Consider the following 13,818-nt stretch of genomic DNA (forward strand, 5'->3'; position numbering starts at 1 on the left):
AGCGCCGCACTGTCAGCGCGTCAGTGCTGAGGGAGCGCCGCACTGTCCGTGGGTCAGTGCTGAGGGAGCGCCGCACTGTCCGTGGGTCAGTGCTGAGGGAGCGCCGCACTGTTGGAGGTTCTTTTGCACTGTATTAAAGAGTAGCAAGGAGTTCAGTTACTTCCAGTGTCTTTGGCTACAACTGGTCACTCAGTAACAATCATTAAAAACAGATGATCTGGTGATTAACACGCTGCTATCTCTGGGATCTTGCTGTGTACCAACTGGCTGCCATGTTTTCCAGTGTTACAACAGTGATGACACTTCGGACATTTCTGCATTGGCTGTAAAGCACTTTGAGACATCCTAATACTGTGCATGGTACTACAGAAATGCAAGTCTGCCTTTGTTGTGTTGCACGAAGTGAAGAGTGAATTGCCAATTTGTCAGTCTGTCGATTGGGGGGAGGTGGTGAGAGATTGATGGATCAAGCTGTGTGAGAGAAGGCGTCCCCTGGGTCAGAGTTTCCTTCAAAGCATTTAGCGATCTATTTATTTTCACAGTGCATTGATTACACTGCTCCAGCATCTGACCACCATGTGTTGCTCCGTCCATTCATCAGCAAAAATAAATCACCCTCCCTTCAAAACTAAAACTTCAGCAATGACTCTCAATCTGATCACTGGCAGTAGCTCAGGAAGTTCCAGCTTGTCCTCTCCTCTGCAAACAGTCACTCAACAGATTTAAAGACTCTGCTTCCACCACTTTTTCATGAAGAGAACTGCAAACAGTCACAACCCTCTGAAAGAAGAGGTGTTTCCTCCTTTCTGTTTTAAATGGGAGACCCATGATTTTTAAACAGTGGCCCCTCATTCTAGATTCTCCCACAAAATGAAACATCCTCTCCACATCCACCCTGTTCAGACTCCTCAGGACCTTATATGTTTCAATCAAGTCACCTCTTACTCTTCTATACTCCAGCTGATGAAGGCGAGCCTGTCCATCCTTTCAACATAAGACAATCTACCCATTCCAGGTATAAAATAAAAATCGAAATTGCTGGAAAAGCTCAGTGGGTCTGGCAGCATCTGTGCAGGGAAAGCAGAGTTAATGTTTCAGGGTCAGTGACCCTTCCTCAGAACACACTCTGATTTCTCTCCACAGATGCTGCCAGGTCTGCTGAGCTTTTCCAGCAATTTCTATTTTTGTTTCTGATTTACATCATCTGCAGTTCTTTTAGTTTTCAATCATGGTATAAGTGTGGAAAATCTTCTCTTAACTGTTTCCAATGCATTAACATTAACAGGTAGCTGGGTGACCGTCAGGACGGGGAAAGGGAATAGGCAGATAGTGCAGGGCTCCCCTCAATAATAAGAATACTGCTTTGGATACTGTTGGGGGGTACGACCTGCCAAGGGCAAGCCATAGCGGCAAAGTCTCTGGCACTGAGCCTGGCCCTGTGGCTCAGAAGGGAAGGGGCGAGAATAGGAGAGCGATAGTGATAGGAGATTCAATGTTTAGGGGAACAGATAGGAGATTCTGTGGTCCCAAGCGAGACTCCCCAATGGTATGTTGCCTCCCGGGTGCCAGGGTCAGGGCTGTCTCGGATTGAGTCTACAGGATTCTTAAGGGGGAGGGTGAGCAGCCAGAAGTCGTGGTACACATCGGTACCAATGACATAACTAGGAAAAGGGATGAAGACCTGAAAAATGAATATAGGGAGTTAGGTTGGAAGGTAAAAGGCAGGACGTGCAGAGTAGTAATCTCAGGTTTACTACCGGTGCCACGGGCTAGTTTGGTTAGAGACAGAGAGAGAGCGCAGTTGAACATGTGGTTACAGAGCTGGTGTAGGAGGGAGGGCTTCAGGTTTGTGGATTATTGGGATACCTTCTGGGGAAGGTGGGACCTGTACAGGAAAAACAGATTGCACCTGAACTGGAGGGGCACCAATATCCTGGGCGAGAGGTTTGCTAGAGCTCTTCGGGAGGGTTTAAACTAGTTTGGCAGGGGAATGGGAACCAGAGCTATGAATCAGAGGATGGAGTAGCTGGTGTACAGGCAAATACAGCATGCAGAGAGTCTGTGAGGAAAGACAGACAGTTGATAGGGCAAAGTTGCAGTCAGTGTGACGGGTTGAAGTGAATCCATTTTAACGCAAGAAGAGTCAGGAATGAGGGTGATGAACTTAGAGCATGGATCAGTACTTGGAACTACGATGTTGTGGCCATTATGGAGACTTGGATAACACGGGGGCAGGAATGGTTGTTGGATGTTCCAGGGTATAGATGTTTCAAAAGAAATAGGGAGGGAGGTAAAAGAGGTAGGGGAGTGGCATTGCTAATCAGGGATGGTATCACAGCTTCAGAAAGGGAGGTCGTGGAGAAGGGTTTCTCCACTGAGTCAGTATGGGTGGAAGTCAGAAACAGGAAAGCAGCAGTCACTTTAGTGGGAGTTTTTTATAGACCCCCCAATACCAACAGAGACACTGAGGAACAGATTGGAAGGCAGATTTTGGAAAGATGCAGAAGTAATAGGGTTGTTGTCATGGGTGACCGCAACTTCCCTAATATAGACTATAAATTCCTAAGTGAAAATGGTTTGAATGGAGCAGATTTTGTCAGGTGTGTCCAGGAAGGATTTCTGACTCAATATGTAGATAGGGCAACTAGAGGGGAGGCAATATTGGATTTAGTGCTTGGCAACGAACCAGGCCAGGTGTCAGATCTCTCGGTGGGAGAGCATTTCAGTGATAGTGATCATAACTCCCTGACCTTTACTATAGTCATGGAGAGGGATAGGAGCAGATAGTATGGGAAAGTATTTAATTGGGGGAAGGGGAATTACAATGCTATTAGGCAGGAACTGCAGAGCATACATTGGGAACAGATGTTGACAGGGAAATGCACGACAGAAATGTGGAGGTTGTTTAGGGAGCAGTTGCTACGAGTACTGGATAGGTTTGTCCCACTGAGGCAAGGAAAGGATGGTAAGGTGAAGGAACCTTGGATGACAAGACATGTGGAACACCTAGTCAAGAGGAAGAAGGAAGCTTACCTAAGGTTGAGGAAACAAGGATCGGACAGAGCTCGAGAGGGCTACAAAGTAGCCAGAAAGGAACTTAAGAATGGTCTTAGGAGAGCTAGAGGGGGGCATGAGAAAACCTTGGTGGGTAGGATTAAGGAAAACCCCAAGGCGTTCGAAACTTATGTGAGGAACAAGAGGATGGCCAGAGTGAGGGTAGAGCCCATCAGGGATAGTGGAGGGAACTTGTGCCTGGAGTAGGAGGAGGTAGGGGAGGTCATTAATGAATACTTTGCTTCAGTATTCACTAGTGAGACGGACCTTGTAGTTTGTGAGGACAGTGTGAAACAGGCTGATATGCTCGAACAGGTTGATGTTAGGAAGGAGGATGTGCGAGAAATCTTGAAAACATGAGGATAGATAAGTCCCCTGGGCCAGACGGGATATACCCAAGGTTACTACAAGAAGCGAGGGAAGAGATTGCTGTCCCTTTGACGATGATCTCTGTGTCCTCACTGTCCACTGGAGTAGTATCAGATGACTGGACGGTGGCAAATGTTATTCTCTTGTTCAAGAAAGGGAATAGGGATAATCCTGGGAATTATAGACCAGTCAGTCTTACTTCTGTGGTGGGCAAATTATTGGAGAGGATTCCGAGAGATAGTAGTTATGATTATTTGGAAAAGCATAGTTTGATTTCAAATAGTCAACATGGTTTTGTGAGGGGCAGGTCATGCCTCACAAGTCTTATTGAGTTCTTTGAGGATGTGACAAAATACCTTGATGAAGGTAGAGCACTGGATGTGGTGTATGTGGATTTTAGCAAGGCACTTGATAAGATTCCCCGTGGTAGGCTCATTTAGAAGGTAAGGAGGCATCGGATTCATGGAAATTTGGCTGTCTGGATACAGAATTGGCTGTCCAATAGAAGACAGAGGGTGGTAGTAGATGGAAGGTATTCAGCCTGGAGCTCAGTGACCAGTGGTGTTCTGCAGCGATCTGTTCTGAAACCTCTGCTCTTTGTAATCTTTATAAGTGATTTGGATGAGGAAGTGGAAGGATGGGTTAGTAAGTTTGCCAATGACATGAAGGTTGGTGGAGTAGATGATAGTGTGGAAGGCTGTTGTAGGTTGCAAAGGGACATTGACAGGATGCCGAGCTGGGCAAAGTGGCAGAAGGAATTCAACCCAGAAAAGTGTGAAGTGATTCATTTTGGAAGGTCGAATTTGAATGCAGAATACAGGGTTAATGGCAGGATTCTCGGCAGTGTGGAGGAACAGAGGGATCTTGGAGTCCACGCCCATACATCCCTCAAAGTTGCTACCCAAGTTGATAGGGTTGTAAAGAAGGCGTATGGTGTGTTGGCTTTCATTGGCAGGGGAATTGAGTTTAAGAGCTGCGAGGTTATGCTACAGCTCTATAACATCCTGGTTAGACCACACTTGGAATATTGTGTTCAGTTCTGGTCGACACACTATAGGAAGGATGTGGAAGCTTTAGAGAGGGTGCAGAGGAGATTTACCAGGATGCTGCCTGGACTGGAGGACAGTTCTTATGAGGAAAGGTTGAGGGAGCTAGGGCTTTTTTCAGTAGAGTGAAGAAGGATGAGAGGTGACTTGATAGAGGCGTACAAGATGATGAGAGGCATAGATTGAGTGGATAGCCAGAGATTTTTTGCTAGGACGGAAATGACTATTATGAGGGGGCACAATTTTAAGGTACAGGGGAGATGTCAGAGGTAGGTTCTTTACACAGAGAGTGGTAGGTGCACGGAATGCACTGCCAGCGGTGGTAGTGGAGTCAGATACTTTAGAAACTTTTAAGTGACTCTTGGATAGGCACATGGAGGATAGTAAAATGTAGGGTATGCAAGGTAGTTTGATCTTAGTAGGATAATAGGTCGGTACAACATCGTGGGCCGAAGGGCCTGTACTGTTCTATGTTCTATGTTAACATCTTTCCCGTAAGTATGGTGACTAGCATTGTACACAGTACTCCACATGTGGTCTCACCATTGTCCTGTATAACTGCAGCATAACTTCCCAACTTCTGTGTTCAATTCCCCTCACAAAAAATAATGACACTCTGTGAGCTTTCCTAATGACTTGCTGTATCTGCACTAAACTTCTGTAATTATGCGCAGGGACACCCAGATCCCTCTGCATCTGAGACCTCTACAATCTCTCAACATTTAGATAATATGCTTATTTTTTATTCTTCCTGCCAAAATGGACACTTTCATATTCTCCCACATTATAATCCATTTGCCAGACCTTTGTCCACTCACTTAACTGACATACATATTTCTGTAGTTTCTTTATGTCCTCTTCATTACTGACCCTCCTGCTTATCTTTGTATCATTACCAAATTTGGCAACCATACCTTCTATCCTTTCATCTGTATCATTTCTATAAACGGTAAACAGTTGAGGCCCTGGTATTGGCCCCTGTGATACATCACTCATGATATCCTGCCAGCCTGAAAAGGAGCTCATTTCTGCCTGCTGTCTGTTTCCTGTTAGCGAGCCAATCCTTTCCATTCCAATATGTTTCTCGCTACACCATGAGCTTTTGTGTTTTGCAATAAACCTTCATGTTATTGTTTAATAACAGTTGAAGGGACATTTAAAAAGTCACAAAGAAACAAGAGGGCATATATTCAAGCTGCGAAGAAGTAAAGATAATCAAAGTGTTACAGAAAGGACGGAACATTTATCCATAAGAGAAGAGCAGAAATTAGAACCAGAGTGAGTAACAATGGCAAAAAAAGGCAAAGTTTAAGACCCCTTATTTGAATGTATGCAGCATTTGTAACAGGTAGATGAGTTGACAGCGCAAATAGAAATAAATGAATATGACTTGATAGCTGTTATGGAGATGTGGTTACAGGGTGACCAGGGCTAGGAACTCAGTAATCAAGGGTATTTGGAAAATAGGCAACAACGAAAAGAAGGTGGGGTAGCCTTGTTAATAAAAGATGGTCTCAGTGCGGTGGTGTATAGTGACATAGATGCAATAGATTGTGATGTAGGATTAGTTTGAGTGAAAATGAGAAAGAGCAAGGAATAAAGGTCACAGGTCAGGCAAGTGAAGAGCTGCTTCACTGTGGGTTAAATTATAAATCAGGAAATAAAGGGGTGCATGTGAGAGGCCACTACAGCTGTCATTGGTGATTTTAATCTGTATATTCACTGGCAAGGGTAACGGGGAAAGCATGTTCAGGGCATCAGTGATTGTTCCTTCGAGCAGTACATGGCAAAACCTAGCTGGGAACAGGCTATCTTAGATCTTGTCATGTGTAATGAGGTAGCGTTAATAAGAGATCTCACAGTTAAGGATCTTCTGGGGGTGAGGGTTGTGAACACAACATGGTAGAATTTCAGCTTGAGAGAGAGAGCGACTGCAGTCTCAAACTGGTGTCCTTAACATAAATGAGGACAGTTACAGGGGTATGAAGAAGGAATGATCTAAAGTGCGCTGAGAAAATAGACTAAGAGAAAGTCAATGAATGTGCAGTGACAGATATCTAAGCAGATATTTCGTAACACATAGCACAAATGTATTCTGGTCAAAAGGAAGGACTCAAAAAGGATGAACTAGCTGTGGCTAACATATGTGGTCAAGAAGAATATCCAATCAAAAACTAAGGTGTACAGAACAGTCAAAACTAGTGATAGGCTGGAAGATTAGGAATTTTGTAGGAACCAGCAGCAGAATATTAAAATGCTAATAAAGAGGGAGAAAATTAATTATGAAAGTAAATTAGCAAGAAATATAGCACAAGCTTTTTATGGGTATGTGAAAGAAAAAGAGAGAGTAGCTAAAATGAGTATGGGACCCTTGAAGGATGCAACTGGGGAGTTGACAACTGCGACCAGGGAATGGCAGGTAATTTAAGCTAATATTTTGCACTGGTCTTCACAGTGGCGAACACTATAAACATCTCAAAGATAACAAGTAAGAAAAGTGCTAATGGGAGCAAAGATATTGGAACAGTCTCTATCATGAGGGACAAAATCTTCGACAAACTAATGGGGCTAAAGTCTGACAAGTCATCAGGACCTGACGGCCTACATCTAAGGGTTTTAAAGGAAGTGCCTCCAGTGATGGTGGGGACATTGGTTGAAATATTCCAGAACTCACTGGATTCAATGAGGGTTCCAGTGGATTAGAGATCTTCAATTTGACACGCCTGTTCATGAACAGAGGGAGACAGACAGCAGGAAACTATGGGTTGGTTGGCCCAATATTATGATTGGGAAAATGCTGGAATCCACAAGGCTAATCTCAAACTAAGGGATGTAGATACAGAATAAGGGGACACCCATGTAAAACACAGAAGAAAAGGAATTTCTTCTCTCAGATGGTACTGAACGTCTGGAATTCTCTGCCCCAGAGAACTGTGGAAGCTAGATGGCCTAAAGTATTTAAAGAGGAGGTTGATAGATTTTGAAATATCGGGGAATTGAGGATTATGAGGAGCTGCTAACGAAGAGGAGTTGAAGCCCGAGGCAGACCAGCCATGATCTTGCTGAATGACAGGCAGACTTGAGGGGCCAAATTGCTTACTTCTGCACCTATTTCTTTCAATAGTATTAAGATCATGCCATTTTAATTCTGTGCTTCTTAAAGTTGCGGACTGAAATAAGAGCGAACTGTGTTTAAAAGCAAGAATTGCTGCATGCTTTGAAAAGCAAGTAATGTGACCCTCATGGCAAACACCGTGTAAACAGCTGATTGCGCAAGAAGCTGGAAACTGGAAACTAGAAGTTCTCTATTCAGATAGAGCCTTGATTGGCAACAGGATGTCAATTGGTCAATGGACTAGTGGCCAGATATCAATGACAAGGGCCTTTTGCCTGCTAACAACCATGTGATTGGTTCTGAAGAAACTGAATAGCCTGGAGCTAGGAACAAGGTATAAAGAAGTTACCAAATCTCCAGCAACCAGAAGCACGCTCCGTTCTCTGCAGTAAAAGCCATTTAAAACGTGAAGAAAACCAACTTATTTTCCCTTTAGCAGTTGCTGTAAGGTGTGGCTTTAGTTAATAATGCAGAGAACTTTTCTACGTGAACCAGCCACCCTATGCCTCTTGCAAACCTTGGAACTATTCAGTAAAGGAAAGCAGACAAGAAACCTTCCGATCAGCGAGAACCAACTCAATTTATCCTTAGAACAAAAACAACTAAAGTACCCTTCCAGTTTCTCCTGGTGTTCACGTTCTATCTTTGTCTGTGTGTGCACGCGCGCACGTGTGCGTGTGTGTGTGTGCGCGATTGTTATGGGAGTGTGTGCGTGCGACTGTGTTTGTAAGGGGGAGCTGATAAGGGCAATAGAGTTTAAATGTTATGCATTATCTGCTGATGGGTTGGTAACTCTTTACCTGCCACTAGAGTCTCATTACTTGTAATAAATTCTTGTTCAGTACAGAATCCCGCTCCATGTTTTCTATCAGCCTGGTTCTGGAAAGTTTGAGTTTGATTTGATTTATTGCTGTCACATGTACCGAAATATAATGAAAAGTGTTGTTTTGCATACTGAATTGGGGGATTGTACCATACAAAGTGTATCGGGGAGCAGAACAGAGTGCAGAATACAGTGTTACAGCCACAGAGAAGGTGCATAGAGAGAGAGAGGGAGATCAGAATTAACATATGAGAGGTCCGTTCAAAAGTTTAAGTCAGGTACATTGGGGAATTTTGTGAACTTTTTAAAATCATTAATTTTGTAATGAATCCAGGAATGGCATGGTTCAATTTCCAGCATGCTACCCCAATCAGGCGTAACAATACGAAGGCTAAAACTGCTTAGCTGTTCTTTATAAGTCAACTCCATAAGACCCTAAGATGTAGGAGCATCAGTAGGCCAGTTGGCCCATCCGTCATTCAATGAGATCATCGCTAACCTGAAAATCCTCAACTTTCCTGCCTTTTCCCCATAGCCCTTGATGTTTTCACTGATGGAAGATCTGTCTATCTCAGAGCGTTTTTTTCTCAAGATGGCAGTGGACTCATCCACTCCCATCAGCTTTCTTTCTCTTTCTTTCCTTCGTTTTACTTTTGCTCTATTTCTTTCTTTCTCTTTGTTTTTTATTCTTTTAACCCTCCAGCAGCATCAGCAACCGCAGCAATGCCAGAACGAGCTGGACATGGTTCCACCCCAACCCAGGGTCTCCCAGCAAGCGAGTAACAGGTCCTGTGCTGACTCCATAAGACCATAAGACATAGGAGCAGAAATTAGGCCATTCGGCCTATCAAGTCTGCTCCGCCATTCAATCATGGCTGATAAATTCCTCAACCCCATTCTCCCGCTTTCTCTCCGTAACCCTTGATCCCCTTGATAATCTATCTATCTCAGTGTTAAATGTACCCAATGACCTGGCCTCCAAAGCCTTCTGTGGCAGTGAATTCCATAGATTCACCACTCTCTGGCTGAAGAAGTTTCTCCTTATCTCCATTCTAAAAGGTCTTCCCTTTACTCTAAGGTTGTGCCCTCGGGTCCTAGTCTCTCCTACCAATGGAATCATCTTCCCAACATCCATTTTGTCCAGGCCATTCAGTATTCTGAAAGTTTCAATTAGATCCCCCCTCATCCTTCTACACTCCAATGAGTATAGTCCCAGAGTCCTCAAACGTTCCTCATATGTTAAGCTTTCCATTCCTGGGACTATTTTCGTGAACCTCCTCTGAATCCACTCCAGGGATAGTACATCCTTCCTGAGATATGGGACCCAAAAGTGCACACAATTCTCCAAATGTGGCCTGACCAGAGCCTTATAAAGTCTCAGTAGTACATTCCTGCCTTTATATTCAAGTCCTCTCAAAATAAATGCCAACATTGCATTTGCCTCCCCTGTCCTTGACTTACAGGCTGGGCCAAGTCAGCAGCTTGGCCCGGGCACCTGTAGGAGGAGAAAGGTGATCTTGGCCCGGTGTAGCTGTCTCCCTGTGTGGTGGTCTTGTTTCTGTGTGGGGGTCTCATTCCTCCTTTGGCGTCTTCTTTGTCTTCAGCACCCAGGTATTCCAGCAGCCTGGCTCCATCTTCAAGGTATTCCATTGTTCCTAAATTGACCTTCGCCAGTAACTGAATTGTGATGGACTTTATCCTGATTTTACTTTCTTTTTAATACTGTGCATGACTTCAGTCATTGACGTAGGTGCTATGGTGAGGAAACTTAGAAAACTTTTCACTCTATTTTTCATGTAAAAGTAGACATGACAATAAACTTCTATTCTATTCTCCTTTATTCTTTGAACATACTTGATGACCCAGCTTTGACAAACCTCTGTGGTAAAGAATTCTACAGACGCACCACAGTCTGGGAGAAGAAATTTCTCTTCATCTCTCTCTTAAATGTGCCACCCCTTACTCTGAGATGATGCCCTCTAATCCTAGACTTTCCCACAAGGAGAAACAACCTCCCCATATCTACCATGCCAAGCCCCCTAAGGATCTTAAATGTTTCAATAAGGTCTCATTTTTTTAAACTCCAATGAGCACTGCCCCAACCCACTCAACCATAAGACAGTGCCTCCATACTAGGGTTAGCCAAGTGAACCTTTTCTGGACTGCCTCCAATGCCAGTCTGTCTTTCCTTAGGTAAGGAGCCCAAACTGTTCACAGTATTCCAGTTCTGGTCTGACTAATACCTTGTATAGTTTCAGCAAAAGCTCCCTACTTTTGTGGTCTATTCCATTTGAAATAAAGGCCAACATTGCATTTGCCTTCCCAATTACCCGTTGAATTTGGATGCTGGATTTTTATGATTCATGTACAAGAATTCCCAAATCCCAGCTTCCTGCAGCCTTTCTCCCATTTAAATAATATTCAGCTCCTCTGTTCTTCCTGCCATGGTGCTTAATCTCAGATTTTCCCACATTATATCCCATATGCTAAGCTTTTGCCCATTCTTCTAACCTGTCTATATCCCTCTGAAAATTCTTTGTGTCACCCTCACTACTTGCCTTCCCACCTATTTTTATGTTATCTGCAAACTTAGCTATAGCACATTTACTTTCCTCATCCAAAACATTATCAAAAGTTTTCTAAAAACCCAAAATATATTACATCCCCTACTTCCTCTTTATCTATCCTGTTTGTTAATTCCTCAAAGAATTCTAGTAAATCTGTCAGGTATGATTTCCCCTTCATGAAGCCATACTGACTCTGTTTGATCGTATTATGTACTTGTAAATCTTTCATAAGCATATGAGAAATCAGAGCAGCAGTAGACCATCTGACTCTCGGTGCCTGTCCCACCATTTGAGAAGATTCTAGTAAATCCCCCGGTACCTTCTCCAACAACTCACTACATTAATAATGATTTGGGTCTTGGGGTTAACACACGTTAAGAGAGTGCAACACTTTCGGGATCACCATTGGGAATGATTGCAAGTACTTCAGGAAGCAATGGGAATCATTTGTATCTTCGAAATATGAGTAAGAAAGCACTAACCTCAAAGATATCTTCATCCAAAATCCGCGTTCCAAACACAACAATACCGTTTGTGTCAATCTCGGGCTGTTTGCTCCTGTTTAGTGATTTCTGGAGATTCTTTTTGCAATCCAGGATCATGGTAACCGTCTTCTTGTGCACACTGATTGCTACCCGATGCCATCTGCCAGAGCACAGAGATAGAGAGCGTGAGAGAGAAGAAAAGGAGGGGAGAGAGAGAGAGAGAGAGAGAGAGAGAGAGAGAATGACAGATTGAGAGCATGGGTTAGAAGCAGATTGTGCAAGATAAAGTAAAAATGAGAGTAGAAGAGGGAAGGAAAGTGAGTGAGGGTGATAGAGGTCAGATGAGACACAGAGAAAGAGAACAAGAGAAGGAGAGGGAGAAAATGATTACATTTCCAGCCAAGCGCATTCAGCAATGCTGAAGAACTTATTGATGATCTCGTTGTCCCCAGAGGGTCCACAGGCGAGGTTAGATGCACTGAGGAGCTCCCCAGTTCAGGCTAAGGGCTGAAGGTAATGGATAAGTATTTCTGCACCTCGATATCAAGCAGCAATGTCTAAATCAAGTTAATTTGTCACATCTGGCCAAGGAGGCACGCAGACATCAAGGACTGGGAGACATGGATTGGGCCTGAAAGAAATTTGTGTAATTGATGCTTATTCAAGGCTAGAAATCAGCAAAACTATGAAAGTACTTTTTATTAACACTATTCCCCTCGAGATGCCCCTGTGACCAAGCTGATACATCACCGAATTTACAAACAACACAAAAATAGATGAAAAAGCAAGTTGCTAGAGAGATATAAACAGTTTGTAGAAAGATATTGATGTTCAGTAAGAGGGCCAAAGGTGGAAAATGGAATATAAAATGAGCAAACATAAAGTTGTTCATTTTGGAAGTTGGAACAGAAGAACAGAATATTATTTAAATGGAGAAAAACTGCAGGAAGCTGTAACACAAAGGGACTTGGGGGAACTTGTGCATGAAATACAGAAAGCTAGCACACAGGGGCAGCAGGGAATCAGGAAGGGTAAGGGAATGTTGGCCCTTATTTCAAGGGGATTAGAAATCTTACTGCAACTGTACAAGGTAGTAGTGTGACCACACGTGGCGTACAGAGAGCAATTTTGGTCCCTTTGTTTAAGGAAAGATATCATTTTGTTGGAGGCAGTTCAGAGAAGGTATCTAGGATGATCCCTGGTATGGAGTGAGTTTCTTATGAGCAAAAGCTAAACAGGTTGGGACTCTACTCACTTGAGTTCAGAAGAATGAGAGGTGACCTCATTGAAACATAGAAGATTCTTAAGGGGCTTGACAGGGTAAATGCTGAGAGGATGTTTCCCCTCATGGGAGAGTCTAGGGCCAGAAGGCATAGTCTCAGAATAAAGGGGCATCAATTTAGGACTGAGATGAGGAGAAATTTGTTCACTCAGAGGGTTGTGAGTCTTTGGAACTCCTTGCCACAGACAGCTGTGGGGACAGAGACCCTTGTGTATATTTAAGGCTGAGATTGATAGATTCTTGATCAGTCGGGGAATCAGGGTTACAGAGAAAACCCAGGAAAGTGAACAAAAGGAATGTCGAATCAGTGATCCAACTGAATGGCAGAGTAGGCTCAAGAGGCCAAACAGACTACTCCTGTTCCTATTCTGAATGGTTTTATGGTATACAGCCCAGGAGTGTCTGTGCAGCATACATACTTCCCATCAATCAGGTTGACTCCAGTAAAAACGGGATATTCCTCTGGGCTTGGTTTCCCTGTCTGGTCTTCATAGAGGAAAATGGGGTTGCGAGCGAGTTCCACTCCTAACTGTTGGATACCCTGTTCATTGTAGAGAGACAGGAGAAAGGCTGCATTTCCTTTCCGGGCACGAACTGTCAGCAAGATGGAGAAATCCTCAGGGAATGTTGAATCTGAAAGATAACAGGATGTCACAGTCATGACGATGGTCAGCTGATTCACAGATTCAAGATACAACTTAAAATCATCTCAGTACTGTTCTAAAAACAGGATGGAAAACAGAATTAATGTTTTGAATGCAGTGTTCCTTCATCAGAACAAAGTTCACTGGAGTCAAAACATTAACTTTGTTTTCTACCTACAGGTGGTGCCAGACCTGGAGAGTTTCTCCAGCTGTTTCCATTTTTGTTTCAGATTTCTAATACCTGCAGTTCTTTGCTTTAGTTCAGAAACAGGAGTGTTTGATGGGGGGACAGTATAGGAGCTTTACTCTGATGTGATCTTTCATCCTGATGTGATCTCTATGATCACTGGGACCTGTATCAGTCTGTGGAACTCTCAGGACCCAGGTTCACCAGACCCAACATCCTCTCCCCTACTCTCCCAACCTTCACTCT

The 13,818-nt window shown here is 43.6% G+C and overlaps 1 protein-coding gene across 1 annotated transcript in view; it reads right to left on the reverse strand.

Moving 5' to 3' along the window:
* Positions 1-13,402, reverse strand: part of col5a1 (procollagen, type V, alpha 1) — a 199,447-nt gene extending 186,045 nt beyond the window's left edge. Inside the window, exons 1-2 of the mRNA XM_048613423.1 lie at positions 13,161-13,402; positions 11,457-11,619 (exon numbers count right to left, since the gene is read on the reverse strand). Of these exons, the coding sequence (XP_048469380.1) occupies positions 11,457-11,619; positions 13,161-13,402 (405 nt within the window). The remainder of the gene's footprint in view (positions 1-11,456; positions 11,620-13,160) is intronic.
* Between the last annotated feature and the right edge of the window lie 416 nt (positions 13,403-13,818).

Source organism: Rhincodon typus, chromosome 28 (genome assembly GCF_021869965.1).
Source record: "Rhincodon typus isolate 14 chromosome 28, sRhiTyp1.1, whole genome shotgun sequence".
NCBI lineage: Eukaryota > Metazoa > Chordata > Chondrichthyes > Orectolobiformes > Rhincodontidae > Rhincodon > Rhincodon typus.